Below are 17,507 nucleotides of genomic sequence, written 5' to 3' on the forward strand. Positions count from 1 at the left end.
TGCTTGGACATCTTTCAAGTTATTTTCCATGAGGACATTCCTGTATCTCTCTGCTTCTCCTGCAGCAGTTTCTGTAGCATTTCCTGTCTAATGAGTACATCCTTTGGAAGATGATTCACAGGGACAAAAGCCCCAAACATCTCTAGCAGGCACTAAGTGTTGTCTTCAGTGGCCTACATTATACTTCCATGCCCTTGGAAAGCAGCATCTTCACACAGTGCAGGAGCTGTTTGCAATGCACAGATGATCACCAAGAACTTGTCCTTTTGGGAGGAAACAGGTTTCTGACACGTTGTTTTTAATGCTCTTGGGTTCTTCACACAACCCTTTTTCCTACATTTGTCCCAGCATAGAACTCCAGTTGTGCAGTGCAGCCCCAGCAGCCTCTAGAATGTCTCCACAGACAGACCAGCAGCTTCAAATCTTCCTCCTCTTCTTCTTCCCACCAGTGTGGGTTTAGCAGCCGTAGCCTTCACTCCAGGCTTAACATGGTGTAACAGGATCCTCTGGCAGGGGGAATCTTTAGTGGCTGATAAAACCTTAACTGTTGGGAAATGAAAGCAGGTTCCCTTTGAAGTGCACCTCGCATTTCAGCTCCATGCTCCAGCCTCTCTATTTTAACTACCAATAAAATGATTTATAAGCATAAAGGCCTGAGCTACCTTTAAGGCAGGGAAAGGGAAAGAATTGCTAACGTCATTTGCTGCAATGGATCAACTGTTTTTTTCTGTGTGTTAGAAATAAGGGGCAGAATCAACCTGTTCGGGCCATGAAATGTCCCTTCCCTCTGCATGGGAAGAGAAATCCCATCAATTGCTTTGTGGAAGGTTTCAGTGTCTTTGTGGCTGGATTCTTCAGGCAGGCTCTGGTAGGAAGCACTACTTTTAAGCATGTAGTTGGGAATCTCATTTGGTGCGTGTGTATTTACTATTGTTATCATTCCTTATTTGTTTTGCTCTGGTGCTTCAGCTAAGAAAGAGCTCTTGCTGTGCCAGGTATGGTGCCTACTGGCAGTTAGAAAGAGCCTCTATCTCAGGTGGCTGGTTGTTGAAATAAACTGAGATGTTAAGAAAATACAGGTTTTATCTTCAATTTAGAGGTGGTGATCTGATGCATGGCTTGTTTAAGGACCCAAATGTGTTGAATGCAGCAACATTTCCACTGGTTTCAAATGAGAAAAGCAATCCCCAAGTCCTAGAAGGAGCCTGTAGCATAGATAAGAACTGACTTCGTTGATAGTCCATTCTTCTGAAAGTTAGCTTTCTTCAAAGCCCATTGTAGACCAAAGTAAGCAAGACACCCCAAGAACAGCCCATTCACAGGCCTCTTTTGTTGACTCTACTCTGTTGTAAAGGGATCCAGGGTATCCTTTTATCCCCTTTAAAAACCAGAGGAACTAAGTCCCCCTTCACTGGTTGTGAAGAAGCAAGACAGAAGGAGTTGAACGCACAGGTTCTGACCAGCGACTGAAAACGTGTGTTGGTGCATGGACATCACTAACCTCATGTGGTGTAACATAGGACATCACAAACCTTTGCCAAGCTGTGTTTTGATCGTGTGTTAGCCAAGCCAACTGACAAACCACCACGGACATGGTGGGGATGGTGTCAGAGAAGCGTGTCCTATACCAGCCCATCTCACTCCACATGCTGCTTCTGAACTTCTAATTCTGAGTGGATTTGCCAGCATCTGGCTCTTGGTTATAAAAAAGGAACTTTCCCACCCTTTGTGATGTTGGGAAAGTGTCAGCAATCACTGAGTGGCTTTTACATTTTGGAGTTGGGTTTCCCTTTCCCTGCCTGCATTCAGAGCTGCTTGTTTATGTCTGCCCTTCAGGTATTCTGCTTTTTCTAGGCTATTCTTAGCCCTGGGATCTCTTTTTTGGAGTGGAAGCTCTTCCAGCCTGGGACCAGGCCTCTTTCTCTGCAGAGAGAAGGTTTATTTCTCTCCTTGTGTTCAGCTAACAGCAATATTAGGAGTTTATGCCCCATCTGCAAAAGTGGAAGCAAAGAGGAGCCCTTAATTCAAGACATGGATTATACATACATGCAGGAGGAAAAGACAGGTCCTGTTTGCATGATCGGGATAAACAAAAGGTTATTTATCCATTGCTATTACTCCTAGACACTCTGCCATGGATTGGACTATATAAAGGGTGGTGAAGTGCTACAGCCCTTAATGTTCATTCATTTCTCTGTCCTTAACTCTGTCCTAGATTTTGCTAGCGACTTCTGGTGCCAAAAATGGACACAGGGATTCTGACCTGCATGGACTTTGTTGATCAGTGCAGATCGGATGTAAGCTGACCCATTTCTGTCAACCTTTTGGAAGGTGCTAAGAGGTTCTGCTGCTTCAGCCAGTAGTGCAGTGCAATAGGAACAGGTCTGCAAAACGACACATTTGGTGCCAAGGACCTGACATCAGCACTGTCTACATTTCAGGGGGCTTATTTTAGACCAACTCTTCCAAAGAAAACTGGGTTTTCACTGTACAATGAATGGATGTAAATAACAGCATGAAGTGAAGGACTAGGTCCTTCCTAGCCAGCACCAGCTCACACACAGTGATCATTAGCAGCTTTTAATCAAACTGTTTCCATGTAGATGAGGAGAAAGAGCAATAATAGACTGAAGAGCCTCACAGAAATCTGTGTGTGAACTCAGTGTCTGGTTTTGCAGCAAGAGCCACTGCAGTGCATGTGGACCAAGAGCCAGCACTCAGTTAAATAAGCAGCTTTCAATGAACACATGCTGCCTCGTGAATTAGATGTACCCACAAGTGCCAGTAAGAAAAAGGCAAACCAATAAGTGACATCTGCAGGGGGACTCAATTTAAAGGTCAGAGGTACCCACTTTTGAGATGGGGATCACGTCTGAAGTGCAAGGCACATTGGACTAAGGTTCTGCTCTATCTAGGGAATGGAGCTTTGCTTTGGTTCACAAGATGTGGGGGCAGTTTGGACTCAAACCCTTGTAACCCCAGCTTCTGATCTGACACTGAACAGCTTGGAAGCCTGATGGAGGATTTTTCCCCCCCGAATGCTTTACACTCTTGCTTTTTGCTCCATTTTTTCTTGTTGCTGTGAAATTTAATCGTGTTTTCTAGACCTTTAGGCCTCACAAAGTCCAGCAGCTGCATTCTCATCTGGCTTGAAAGCTTATCCGCATACTTCTGAACCCCAAACAGGGATGGGGCCTGAGAGCCTCTCTGATTAAATGAAGTAAACCAAGGCCAAGAGACAGCTTGAGAAGCCCTTTCCACGATGCAGAAAGCAGATTGCCCATGATAAAACACATCAGGGCAGACAAATGCATTTAGGAAAATCTCCCCTTGAGTTTTCCAGGTAAACTAGCACTGTAGGAAACGTGAACCCAGCTTTGCATGTGCATTAATACTGGCTTTCTTATGCATTAATCCTGGGTTTATTATGCATTAATACTGGGTTTATTTTAAGGCACAGAGATTGAATTTGGCTGCAGTACAATCCTAGCGCACACTGCAGTGCCTCTTGCAAGGAGAGCATGTCTTAGCATACAGACAACAGTGATTTGCTGCAGTACAGAGAAGCTGAGAAACCCCTGTATTCCCTCCGGTCTGGTTCTATCTATTTAGCTTGTCTAACACTGAAACCATGATGCTAATCTGTCTATTTATCCCTTCTAACAGTGCAGCCGTGTTGCTATTATGGTACTTAATCCTTCAGCATAATTCACATAGTTGTCAGATAACAAGGCAGAATGGCCAGGTGGTAGCAGTGCATCTATTTGCTATGGACTCTCTTGGAATAATACACAAGCTAAAATATTCCTCTTCATCTCACCCTGCTGCTGATACATGCTTCCACACTCTGAGGAGTATCTTTAACAATACTAAATGCAAGTATCCTCACCAAGGAGACAGGGTGGTGGTAGCGTTGTCATAGAATAACAGGATGGTTTGGGTTCGAAGGGACCTTAAGATCATCCAATTCCAACCCCCTGCCACGGGCAGGGACCCCTTCCACTGGAGCAGCTTGCTCCAAGCCCCTGTGTCCAACCTGGCCTTGAACACTGCCAGAGATGGGGCAGCCACAGCTTCTCTGGGCACTCTGTGCCAGCGCCTCAGCACTCTCACAGGGAAGAGCTTCTGCCTTATCTCCAACCTGAACTTCCCCTGTTTCAGTTTGAACCCATCACCCCTTGTACTATTGCTCCAGTCCCTGATGAAGAGCCCCTCTCCAGCATCCCTATAGCCCCCTTCAGACACTGGAAGCTGCTCTGAGGTCTCCACGCAGCTTCCTTCTCCAGGCTGAACAGCCCCAGTGTTCTCAGCCTTCATCTGGGAGGAAGGAAGCTGAGGATCAGAGATGAGTTCTTACAATGTCTTTGTCAGGCAGGAACTTGAAGCTGGTTTTGGCCAGTGCTGTTACTCAGGCTGTGTTTCCATCAGCAGTGCAGGTGAGGTGGGACAGCAGCTCAGAGCGAGTCACACGTGGCCTTTCCTCTCCCCATCAGGTGTGGTTCAGCAACCGGAGAGCGAGATGGCGCAAGCAGGCAGGAGCAAACCAGCTTGCAGCTTTCAACCACCTGCTGCCAGGGGGATTCCCACCGACAGGAATGCCGACCCTCCCTCCGTACCAGCTGCCAGACTCCACCTACCCAACAACCACCATTTCCCAAGGTGAGCACCTATTTGCCTGCATTGCTCCTCTTCTCTAGCCCTAGATAATCCCATCATCCCTTCCCTGATTCATGGCATCCCATTGAGGCTCTTGTAATACACAGATGGTTTTCCTCGAGTTGAGATGGGCAGGTTTTTCCTCAAGTCAACAGTTTTCTCCTCTACCTCATGGCCGTTTCTGCTGTATCAGTGTGGCTCATGACTGTAGTTGTTCTGCTCAGCTTTGAAATGATGAGCACATCACTGGAAAGTATCACGTAGGCAATCCCTTGTTCTGGGTAAATCTCCATACTGGGGTTCAGTGGAAGGAGTATTGCTGATTCCAGTTGGCTTTGGCCTTTGTAAAAGAATTTACAGCTTCTTCTCCCCTTCTCTCTGCAGATGGGGGAAGCACAGTACACAGACCCCAGCCCCTGCCACCATCCACCATGCACCAGGGAGGACTTGCTGCAGCTGCCGCTGCCGCCGACACCAGCTCTGCCTATGGGGCCCGACACAGCTTCTCCAGCTACTCAGACAGCTTCATGAATGCTGCAGCTCCTGCCAACCACATGAATCCTGTTAGCAATGGCCTCTCTCCACAGGTATGTGACACAGTTCCATTCTCTTTCTTTGGCTGACAGTATTTGGCTGGTTCAGATCCTCTGAGAGCAGGACAGGCTTCAGGCTATCACAGTGTATTATGATTAACAAGGCAGTTATTGTCATGAACTCGTGGAGGCAGCCTGTTTAAATCAAGGAGTTTGTTGCAGTGTCTATCCTGAGCTCAGCACTGCACTGCCAGAGCACTTGTATCCTGTTAGCTCCCATATTCAAGTTAACACACTGGAATCACAAACACCAGGACTAAGAGCACTGATTGGTGTTCCAGAAAAACCCAGTGCAGGTGTGGGCTCTTCCATGGTGGGGTTTTAGCCTTGCTGTTCTTAGCTACTTTCTTCAGGCTCTCTTTAGAAGTAGTCAATGATTTGTGGGTGACTGATTTAGAGATTAGCTGAATCCAGCTTGTCCAAGTCTGGTTGGAACATGAAAGCTCTATGCATCTGAGCTTACTCAAAACACAGGGATGGAGATCTGGGATTTAGCCTTGATAAACTAACTGCCATGCAAACAGTTCTGCTTTCCACAAGGTCACAGTAAGAGGTGTAGGTAAGCTTTAAAGGAGGAAAGATAAAGCACATCCTTGATTTTAAAACCCCTGCCTGAGCTCAGAATGGAGCACCCATGAGCTGACTCTGGGCTCTGTGCTCCAAGCCTCAGTGCAGCCACCTCTTGAAGTGCCCAGTCCCAGATTTGATCTGCCTTCTGCCAGGTATCTCTGTGGCTTTTCAGAGCTGGTGTGACAGAGAAGCACACCTCAGCAGTGTAGAGAGGTTAAAGCCTCCATCACCAGCTGGTCTAGAGAGAGCAGAGCTTGTGCGATGTGTGTGCTGTGGAAGCAGACTTCCATTCTCAGCTTGTGAGCTGCACTGAAGTCAGTGGAGATCCCAGGATATAACAGCTTTCTGTCACCTCATTAGATAGAGCCTTTACCCTTCTCTCTGCTTTACTTACTGTAATCTGTATCCTGAAAATTAACAGCCAGGACTTGCATTCACGTGATGCCTGCTATCCTGGAGAGGTACCAAATACATTTCACTTTTGTCCTCAGTCACTTGTGAAATACAGACATGTGAAGTGCACTATAGCAGTTGTTTCAGTGTGGCCAGTAACACTGTTTAAGACAGGAAGGGCAAAATAATATGAAGCTACAAGGAGAAATTAGGTAGGCATCTGAAATGAAAAGCCTACAACTGCTGAGAGAGGAGTCCAATAAATGGGGACATCAGAGAGGTAGATAGATTTTAAGGTCCAATAACTTCTAATCTCTCGAGTGTGAAAACAGACATTGAGTGTCAATGGAAAGAGGGAAATTTTGCAGCTTCTCTGAAATGGTATAAACCCCCCACTTTTAGCTTTGAATGCTCATGAGATGGAAAATATAAAAGGGTGACTGGCATGAGGCTGAATGTTGCCTCAACCAGCATCATTTGTGTGGGAAATAGGGGAACATCTTTCTGACAAGGGCTTTCTAATAGCACTGGGTTGAGGAGAGGAGCAGACAGTATAGAATTCAAAGGCAGGTGGCAGGTTAGATGGTCCAGGGCATGTGATTAATTCAGATTCTCACAAGTGAATTTAGCACCACAGAATAAGGATGAGATCCATGTGATAAACTGCACAAGCATTAGACATACACAGGTCTATCATGCAATTTCCATTTCTGTAGCTTCATCATCTTCTTACTAGTCCTGCTCACTAAATCAGAGGCTCATTGAAATGGCCAAACCAATGCTGTATCTATGCTTATCCCTATCCCAAATTACCCTGCCCCAGGCTCAGGCTAGGGGAAGATGAGTCCTGAGCCAATAAGCCCTTTGTATGGGAAAGAGAGGATACATTATCTGGCAGTCCTGAAGAAAAGAAAGCTTTGCACCACCACCACCCCCCCCCCCCCCAGAAGAGGAGATTCCCATTTTCCTAATGCATTTAATCATGGGAGGGCCAAGACATCAGCATATAAATTCTTCCATTTCTTTTGTGCATAGAAAGGCTAACCCAGGTTATTTTATGACTGCTTTATATTTACTTACCTGCTCCCTTCCTGCCTAAGTCCTCTACTGTTCCTAGTGGAAGGATGCAAGAAATACTCCAAACAGCATGAATGAGAACTCAGAGAAATGTCCTCTTATATGGAGCAGGGTGGGTAAAAGCTTAGTGAGGTTTCAATATGGGGTGCTCTGTGTGATTTATCACAGAACCCCAGACTGGTTTGGGTTTGAAGGGACCTTAAAGCTCATCCAGTCCCAACCCCTGCCATGGGCATGGACACCTTCCACTAGAGCAGCTTGCTCTGTGCATAATTCAGCTATCCCACAGCATTACAGGTAAACCCTCTTGTGCCTCAACCCTCTCATCCTCCTGTGCAGCTATCGGTGGCATCTGGTTGCTCTCTGCAGGGGTAAATGTTAACTACAGGGAAGGAGGGAGCTCAGGAGATAGACAACAATTGGCAACTCAAAATGATGGCAATTTGTCTGAGCTGCAAACAGACAGTTCTCTGGTTTCAGCCCTCAGCAGCAGCAGGAGGGACATTTCATTGCAGTTTAGACAAGGAGGTGGGGGCCAGCCTGGCCCAGAGCTCCCAGCATTTGCTGCCGCTCGCTATCCAGTTACCGCGGATTGGGTGTCCCAGCCAGAAAGCACCAGACAGGCTCGGTGCTGGCAGCTGAAATTCTAGAGGAGAAGCGTGGTATTTCCATTCTCACAACAGAGAGAAGGGGATTACGTTTGGCCACTGTGGGCTCTGTCCCCCCACGCACACACACACTTCAGTGCCCCCCCTCCTGACAGATTCCTGCAAGTTGTGCCCAGCCTTCGCGTGGGAAAGGGCCACATTTCTTGCTTGGGTTCCAGCCTGGTGCACACAAAGCCTTGTGCCTCTCCAGCTCTGCTGCTGGGTCCCCAAAACAATTCCCATGCAGTTTCCCTAGTGTAGAGGCCGTTCTGCCTCTGTTCCAGACCTGAGACTGTCAAGGAGGGAGAGGGAAACAGGGAGCTTTTGTCCTCTAGTTGCTTCATCCCATGATGATGGTTTTTGTGATGCTTCATATGAGGACACCGACTTGGCCATGCAAAGGATAGTCCTATGTGCTTAAACCACTATCAACCATGATCTCTCATGTCATACTCCTTCCTAGACCTCAGTGAGAGCCCTCAGGGTGACCCAAGCCCTGATTAGTGCTGGTTTTGTGCTGGGAGAGCCTTTGTAAGATAGAAATCTTGCTCTAAGCATTGCCTGTTGGAGACAGCCAGCTTCCCAGGCTGGCCAGCTGCAGCCAGATGAGTCACCTTCCATCTGTCAGGATGCTCTGGGTGGCTGCAGCAGTCATGGATCATCAGCAAGTGGGTTGGTACCAGAACATGCAGCAGCGAGGTCCCCATCGCTCTCCAAGGCTGTGTGGGTTAGCAGCAGCTGTCACAGATTCAGCTGGGCTGACTCAGTGGCTTGTAACTGCCTCCAGACTGGTGTTAATGCCTGTGCCAAGGCTTAGCAAAGATATAGAGACCCAAAGTGAAGTTAAATCTGAAGAGTGAGTAACCAGTTAGCAGTCATACAGAGGTGATTTCTGGCCTTGGAGCTTCTGTCTCATCATTGCTCACAAGAGTGGGTTATAACCCAAGAGTGTGGGATTTCATAAATCCGTTGTAAATGTTTTCAAGTCATTTTCATCCCACAGAGGAATCATCTTCCATTTATCTGAGAACACCTATCAGCCTCAACTAGAACAAGGCCAGGCACCAAGATGTCCTTAGCCAGGTCATGCTTCCCACTAGCAGAGAGAGCAAAGTCTGCATCCATTTATGAAGTTCAGACCTGTGCTAGCTGAGTATCACCCTTCACCATGGCTGGGATAAGACTGGTGACAAATAGCTCAGTGTAATGGTAAACTCAGTATCAAGCCCAGTAACATCTTGATCAGCATCTCAAGGAATGTAGATGCTACAGCTTGGGATGAGGTGGGAGGAAATTAAGCCGTAAGTGAGGGCCACATAAGACTGCTTCTCTGCCATTACAGTGATGGGAGATTCCCTGGGTGCTTTCCAAAGAGGAAGGAAGTAGGGCCACAGTGCATTCTGTTTTCCTATCTAAGCACGTCTCTTCTGCCTTTTAAAATACCTTCATGTCCGTAAGATGTTGTCCACTTTTTGCCTCCTCAAATTTCTGCTGCCCTTTTAGATCCAGGTCTGTATCTTAAGCATATCTGACCACTCACTGCAGCATGTTGGGGTCGTACAGGGGGTCATTCAAAAGGAAAAGATCCTTATTTTGTTGCAGATGGCCCCTGTGTGGCTGGAGAACACATTGAAGTGTAGTTAAGAGTCAGGAGTTTCCTGTACTCTCAGAACATGTTATTTCTGGGACTTCTGAATCTTTTAACAAACCCACAGGATCACCCAGAGATTAAGACAATTCCAGGGATAGGAAAAGCCAAGAGAAACTTGTTCACCATCTCATATTTGTTGCTTTAATTTTTTTAGGGCTTTCAGTGGCTTTTTTGCTCCTTCAGCAAATTCATTCCCAGTGTAATGGCAGTAGCTGAGGTCAGAGTTTAAACCGTCTCTGGGTTTATCACCATTTCTTGGCCTTGTTGCTGGAGCAACACTTGAGGCACAGGCCAGGCTCTGCCCACGAATTCCCACTCTATACTCAGGGACCTTCATACGCTGCATAGCCACAGCACAGTTTTGCTTCTCCTGACATCATCCCTCCACTGTCCAGGCTAATGTTTTCCTCAGCCTCATTGAGCTGGGATTGGAGATCATCTGAATCCCTGTCAGGAGCACACGGATCCTGGCAGGAGCAGAAGAGCCAGCTGAGCCCTGGTTTTGGGGGGGAAAGCTGGCACTTGGGAAGGACACAATGTTAGCTGGCGAGAGGGGAGCAGCATCCCGATGCCTGGCTCCAGTGAGACAGCGCTTCCTCCTTCAGTGACATGGATCCATTCTGTCTGCTTCCTTTTCTTCCCTTTTTTTCTCGTTGGAGACACTGTGCCTATAATAAGCATTCAAAATGAGTCTTGCTGGGCCAGGAGAAGGGGAGGGGAAGAAAGGAGGAGGAGAGAGAGGATGAGATTTGGAGGGTGGGGGGAAAGGAGAGAGAAAAGGAGGAGGGGGTTTAAATAGCAAAGAATTAGGGGGAAAAAAAAAGGAATCTGATGCAAATCACTAGTAGAGAGAAAATTATGTGCAATTACCCAAGCGATACTGGGCAGCCGTGCCCACCCCAACCAACAAGATCTCATTAACAAGCAGAAAATAAGATTGAAATGGTGTGTAAAAGAGCTGAAAAATGAATTTGAATGCTGCATTTGTCCACAATTACCCCCTCGTTCACACATATTTTATTGCAATTTTTTTATTATTCTTAATCTTTCCATCCCTCAAAGCAGATTGGGAACATCCTGGCATTACAGTTGCTGAGGGAGGAAGCATTAAGGATTCCCTGTTTCCCTGAAAGGAGACCCTTCTCTCACACAGATTCGAAAGGGTTGGGTTTGGATGGATAAGGATTCATTTCTCCAGCTTATCTTTGTGTAGGAACATGTTCTTCTAATGTTCTTTAACCCCTGATGCTCTCGGGTGCCACCTCACACGAGGGGTTTTCTTTAACCTTGTCTCCTGGGTTCTTCTTCCTCCCTTTTCCATCACTCCTTCCCCTTTCTCCTACCCTCCTTTTCCACTGTAGGTTTTTTCCATGTGGTCTCTGCCCTCTTCCCCCACTGCTGACTCCTCCACATCCCCCCTGCAGCCCCATCTCTCTAGAGGACCACGATTCCCCCAAGTGAAGTGTCTGCCCTTCAGAAAGCGGCTGATGTCCCTTTTCCAAGTCACATTTATCCCTGTTCCTTTTCTCTTCAGCCTCCCCACGACCTTGGGGCAGATTCCAGGCAGGATTTTTGAAGAAGGAGGTAAACACATGCTAAAATCCATGCCCCTTCTTTGCCAGGGGGATGGAGTGGGGGCATGGGAGCTCCAGGTTTCTCTCTGGGAGCAACTGGCTCTGCTGCGGCTGCGTTGGCATTTTCCCTTAGCTGGGTGTCAAATGCAGCTCCATCTCTCTCAACTTTTAACCTACGTGTGTCCCAGGAAAGCTGGTTGTTTTTTTCCACTAAATTTCTTCCTTTTTTTTTCCCCCTGTTTAACCAAACAAAGCCCATCTGCTCTTGTCAGTTACACGCCTCTGCTCCCAGCAAGGGGAAAAGGGGAGAACGGAGCATTTTTCTCGTGTGAAAAGAGATACGTATTTATTTGCCTGATTCCTAATGATTGTTTCTGTTCTGTAGGGTGGGAAGGGGGAAATTCATATCTGAGGGGCCACCTCGCTCGATGTCATTCTTGAGGTTTCATGAGCTTCCTTGATTGATTTTGGTGCTCTGGTCCCACTGAAGGCTGATTAGAAGCCAACAAGGCAGCATCTTATTTCTTTAACCCAAACTCTTATGCTCTGGGTGGCATTGACTGTGTTGATTCCCACATGATTTCCACTCCACGCATTCTTCTCTGTGTGGATTAAAATATTAGAAACACTGAAGGACTTCAGAGCAAAGAGTTGGTTCCTGAACCTTGAATTCGATAGGGACTTTGTCATCACCTTCAGTGGGTCCAGGATCTGCCCCTATGGCACTGTAAACTGTGGCTGTTTGTAAACTCAGGTATCAGAAGTACTGGGAGAAAAGGGAATAAAGAGAAAGTAGGAGAAGAGATAGAGGCAAAAAGCTAAGGAGAATGACAAAACCAGTGACAGCAGGAAGAAGAAATGCAGGGAGGTGTGAGAGTGCTTGATAAGCCCCCAGACATTGGGGCAGGAGCAGGTATTTAAGACATCCAGGGCTAAGACATAGAAATCTGTACCCATAAATCTTCAAATATCTCTTCCCAGACCTCACTACCCTGCTCCCAGAGTGGTGGGAGCACAGCCAGAGCAGGGTGGATAGAACAGGCATGGCAGGGAATGTCTTTCCTATGGAAATCCAGACAGGACTGGTGCAGCTTTCAGCTCTGCTGAAACACCTCTCCCCTGGGTCCTGTCTCTTTTCCACACCAGGGATGGTAAGGACTTGGCCAGGAGATTTGGAGAATTCAAATGCAGGATTTCAAATGCTTTATGATTAAGAAGGGAACTCGAGACAAGGCAGGCAGGGCAGATAGAGCAGAGGAGAGCCAGCAGCCAGCCTGGCGACGGGCACTGCTGAGCCACCGCTGGCAGTCAGTGTTCTGCTGCCTGGCTTGAGGAGCTGCAATAACCCAGGGAGCTGGTGCTGAGCTGCAAGAGGAATCAAGGGACCACAGCAGGGAAAGCCCTGGAATGAGGGATGTGAGATAGAGGGGAAGCTTAAAAGGAAGGAATGCAATGAAAGGAATAATTAGGACTCAGAGGCAGGGGCATGCGCATGCTCTCGCACGCCTGTGTGCACAAGGGCATCGGTGTCCTGCGTGCACATTCTGTGTGTGCACACCAGTGTGTGTGCCCATGCATTGTGTGTGCCTATTAACATCTAGCAAGGGTGGAACAGCTGTGCTCCAGCTGTGCCCTGGCTGGGAAAAGCCATCTCTGGTAGGAAAAATCTACAGCAACATACTTGGCGTTGGATCAGGCACTAACCCAAACCTGCCCCCCTCTTTTGTTCCACAAAGAGGGGTTGTGGAATGAGTGTTCACTTCAGTGGGTGTGACAGAACAGCAGAGATGCTATGCTGGGACACGAGGTGGTATTGCAGGTGTACACAGGTCCACTGGTCTCCTTGTGAGCCTCAAACCTGTCCCAGCTCAGGAAACACTACACACTGAAGATGGATGCAGGACTGTGTGTTAGTGCCATGCCAAGGGGAAATGCTGTGACCTTCAGAGCTGACAGATACAATTTTGAAAGGGGTCATTATTTAATATGGCTTATTTTCTGTTTGCTTTTACCATCTATGGGTGCTAACAATGCAGGAAACCCACACTGCTCCCATCCCAAAGCCACCCAGCCACTGGGATTACTGGCAGATGGGTCACAGCATCTTGGGGCAAAGGTTGCAAGCAGCACATTTGGGGCTGAGAGGACAAGGAGGACTTTGGGGGCTGTGGAGCATCCTGGAGGGCTGTCCACAAGGTCTTTTATGTCCTGAAGCACCAGAAGAGGTTTATGATGGAAACATACCCTAAAGAGATGTGTGAGATAGGTGTTGGGGTATTGCTTCAGCTTGCAGTGCGATCATCTTGCTGGTTGTCCAGGTGTGAGAGGGGGAGCAGTACATGACTTTGCTATAGGTGCTTTGGCAGAGTGGGGTTACAGAGCTGTGCAGGGGCTTCTGTAGTGTTACTCACTTTGATGAGCAAACACCCCCCATCACATGTAGTGTATGGGGAGAGTGGAAAGTGCGAAGAATAGGAGATAGAACTGTGTGTGCAACAGATGAATAATGGGGAGCTATCAGGTTATGGGGTGCGTGCTGTGTGGGGGTTTCCACCTCGCACACTGAGGTTCCTCCTGCTGCAGGGTGCTGGTTCCTGCCTCCATCAGACAGGCGTGCACAAGATCAATTTACAGCAGGGGCTGAAGATCAGAAATCCTGGCAGGGTCTGGGCTGGGTGAGCAGTAAATTGATCAAAGGTGCAGAGGGTCTTAGCTTGCCGCAGTAAGCTGGAGTCAGCCCTTAAGCCTATCCAGTTTGGAGATGAGGGGGATCTTATTTCAGGGAATAAGTACCTGAAAGGGAGTCGTGAGCCATATAGGGGAAAGGGTGGGGAGCTGCTTGCCAAGCACGTACAGGAAAATCACAAGGGCTGCTTTGAGAGATTGAAGGGGAAGAGGCAAGACTGACATGGAGGGGTTTGGGGTGAAATTTACCCACCAAGCCAGTGCAGAGCTGAAACAGGGATTTCAGAGTGGCCTACGCAGTGCGAGCTCTCACCATGTCTCTTGCTTCAGTGCACTGCTTGGTCTGGGACCCACTGAGGTGTGGGGCCAAGCCTGGATTGAGGCAGGTCCTTTGCCTGCAAGACTGGGGGAGATACCTGCAGTGCTGCATGCCCCACACCTCCCTTTGCAGGGATGCTCCTGATGGGGACTGGGGAAGAGGGAGAGTAAAAGCTGCTGGTCTCTGTCTTTCCCCTGAGATGTGGAGCAGCAGTGAGAGCTCCTCTCTCTGTGTGTCCCTCCCAGCTTTGCTTCTCCCTCTCCCTTCCCTTCGTTCTCCCTCTCCTCTCTCCTTCCATTTGATGTGGAGGAGAGCTGTCTGCCACTCGCGCGTCTGTACCGAGAAGGGATCAGAAGTTGCAGCGAGCGCTCGGCGCCTCTCCTTTGATCCATGTCCTGAGGCCTGCTTGACAGCGAAAAAAAGCATGGAGACAAAACGACTCAGTCAAAGTGATTCCTGACAACTGTCTCCATGAGATAAGGAAGCGCTCTGTGTCTTGGTTTTCTTTTTTTTCCCCCTTTTTAATACCGCCTCTCCGTTTCCATAAGAAGCCGAGTCACTTTAAACCAGAGGAGCCAGCCAACAGCCAAGCTGCACAGAGAACAGCCGAGCAGAGAGCGCCTGCCTGAGCTTTATCATGTTTCCTGTCTCCCTTTCCATTCTTCTCCCCCCTCTTTTTTGCCTTAAAAACCATCTTTTCCCCATTTTCCTTTCTCTCCTCTCTCCATGCTCCCACCTTACCCCAATGCTGCCTCGAATTATGCAGTTGCAGAGAAGAAAGCCTGGTGCATTTGCAGGTGGCTGGGACATTATTCAGCTCAATCCCAAGCACAGGGAGATGCCTTCCTTCCCCACGAGGGGCTGGTGGGGAGAGAAAGCACCGTGTGTTATCTGACAACAACCAATCCTTGCAGCAGGCTTCATTAATAGCAGGGCATTATGCACTTACGTGGTCCTTAGAGCTGTTCCCCTGCTGCTGAGCCCCAGATTGTCTTATTATTGTTTTATTCTCTTGCCTAGTTCATGTCACACAGGGAAGTGTCCTGCCCCTTTCCCTTCTTGCCTTTGGGTTGCTTGTGGGTATGAGTTTGCAAGGGCTCAGCAGCACTAATCCTCACTGGAAGAGGCAAGACTTGGTATGTGTGTTGGTGCATGGAGGAGCAGGATACACACCTTGGAAGGGGACTGCGTTTGCAGCTGGGCTGTCAGGAGGGTCCCCAGGCACAAACAGGACAATGCAGAAGGGACAGGGAGGTGGCCTCATAGACTGTGATGCTGAGGGAACCAGGCTTGGAGATACTTGGACCACTTCATTCAGGTGAGGAGCAGGGGGAAGGCAGATGTGGCATGGCTCAGTGTGCTCCTGCACTTTCCCATCCTTAGCTTTGTAAAGCTGGAGGGGACTTGGGGTCTGCCTGTGGTGACAAAGCTTGGCTTAGGAGTGGGTCTAGAGAGGGGTTGGTGGCTTAGGATGAGGGATCAGCCCTGTGCTTTGTCTGGCCCAGGTGATGAGGACAGCGATCAGAGTTCATCCCAGCCTCTTTGCCAAGGAGTTGTTCTTCCCTCCACTCCCTGTAATTAAGCTATTGTGGTGGCTTTGCTCCCAAATCCAGCTCCATTAGCATGCAGGCTGGGGGGTGGAGAGGATCGAGGGGGGACCCGGGGAGAGGGAGAGATTCCCTTCCCCCCCAGAACCGCGCTGTGCTGTGCTGATAAACAGTAAATATCGGGGAACAGGATTTCCACATTATCTGAGCAGGGCAGAAAATCAAAATTTCAGTCTAAATCCGAGGAGACGAGGCTCCTAAGCTGCTCCAGCTGATCCTGACGCCGAGCCCAGGCGCCGAGGCTCAGGAGGCACGGAATCACAGGGTTTTGTTCAACAGAAAGGAAGAAAAGCAAGCAAAAAGAGGAGAAAAGGCAAAAAAAACCCCAACCCAATCTTTGGGGGCTGACTGCAAGGAGGGGAGAAGAAGAGGTGGTGCAAAGCAGAGCTTTGTGTGGTGTTGAGGAGGAAAGAAGCCCCCGGGTGTATTGGGGAGGGGGTTGGATGCTGCCCATCCAATGGACTTTCCAAACGGCAGCTCTGCCTCTGCACAATGTTGCTTTGGGGATGGACCTGTAGGACACCAACAGCTGCTGCAGGATGATGGCAAAACCTTTCATTAGCGATTAGAGTGTGCAGCTGAGCACAAATCCAGCCCCAAATTAGGAGCCACATGAGGTCTTCCCGACCCTAAAAACCAACACTTGATTCAGCAGCTCTGTCGGGAGTGTGGGTCCATCAGCTCTAATGAAGCTCTGGGCCACGCACGCTGCTAATAGGATCTCTGTGCCCTGCTCCAGGGCAGCAGCCACCTCAGTGGGCATCAACTCCTGCCATGGGACTCATGCTGCAGCAAGGAGTTGGTGCGGAGGCTGAACTGCTCTTTGAGGGAGCACAGGGCACCCTGAGACTGAGCAGCAGTGGGGAGAGCAGGTGAGGGATGCAGCAGAGAGAGGCTGGAGGTGGTCACTTGTCCTGCAGTGGAAAAGGGACGTGGTTCTACCTGCCTCTAAAGGAAGGAACCATGTCTTGGTTCATGATGTGGTTTCACAGTGCTTCCTGCTCTCCCAGGAGCAAGGTGGTTTCAGTGCCAGACGGGGTGAGTATTCCTCAGGCATTCAGCTTAGCTACCTGCTGTATCTCAGACATTTTTGCGTCCCTGGCGAGATCCATGCTCTGTTCCCTACCTAAGACTCCATAAAAGCATTGCTTATTGCACAGTCTGTAGCACCAGGTTTTTATCCCACGGGAATGTGGTTCAGCCCCATTTTTGCACAGCACCAGAGGCTTTGAGCTCTCCCTGGAGCTTTTAGTCATTGCTGCTTGGAGCAGTGAAGAAGAAAAAGCAGGGACTAGGTGCAGAAAATGTTTGCTTAGGTTCTGTGCAACCAGTTGTGTCCCATTGAGAGGCCACAGGCTCAAAACACAGCAACCAAATTCCTCACTCTGAGCTTCTTCCTTAGCTCTTAGTCTTTGCCCAGCCCCCATGAATGCCTATTCCCCTTTCTCTACCTCATTTCTACACCCATCTATAAAGCGGAATCTTTCGTACAAAGAATTTTAGGGTCTGTGTTCCAGCTTCAGCAGGTTTCTAGGGTAAAAGCCGTACTTTATAGATCCAAGGGCCATTGATGGAACTGAACCCCCAGTATTCAGCTTTATCACAGGCAATGCTGACTGCTCTCAGTAACTTCAGTGCTTGAGTGACTTCTGGCACCAAGGAAAGGAGATGGTTCTAGTTCAGATGAGGAGAAAGCAGGGGTTACAGATACCTGTTGGAAACATCAGATTCTTTC

General features: G+C 48.5%; 1 protein-coding gene across 7 annotated transcripts in view; it reads left to right on the forward strand.

Moving 5' to 3' along the window:
- The window catches only part of PAX7 (paired box 7), a 99,233-nt gene that overhangs the window by 57,643 nt on the left and 24,083 nt on the right, over nucleotides 1-17,507 (forward strand). For all 7 annotated transcript variants that reach the window (XM_061367819.1, XM_061367823.1, XM_061367821.1 and 4 more), the window contains exons 7-8: nucleotides 4,494-4,659; nucleotides 5,041-5,243. In XM_061367819.1, the coding sequence (XP_061223803.1) occupies nucleotides 4,494-4,659; nucleotides 5,041-5,243 (369 nt within the window). The remainder of the gene's footprint in view (nucleotides 1-4,493; nucleotides 4,660-5,040; nucleotides 5,244-17,507) is intronic.

The sequence above is a fragment of the Neopsephotus bourkii genome, unplaced genomic scaffold, assembly GCF_033783945.1.
Source record: "Neopsephotus bourkii isolate Nb327-2 ecotype Australia unplaced genomic scaffold, CSIRO-AGI_Nbou_v1 NB_1399, whole genome shotgun sequence".
Lineage (NCBI taxonomy): Eukaryota > Metazoa > Chordata > Aves > Psittaciformes > Psittacidae > Neopsephotus > Neopsephotus bourkii.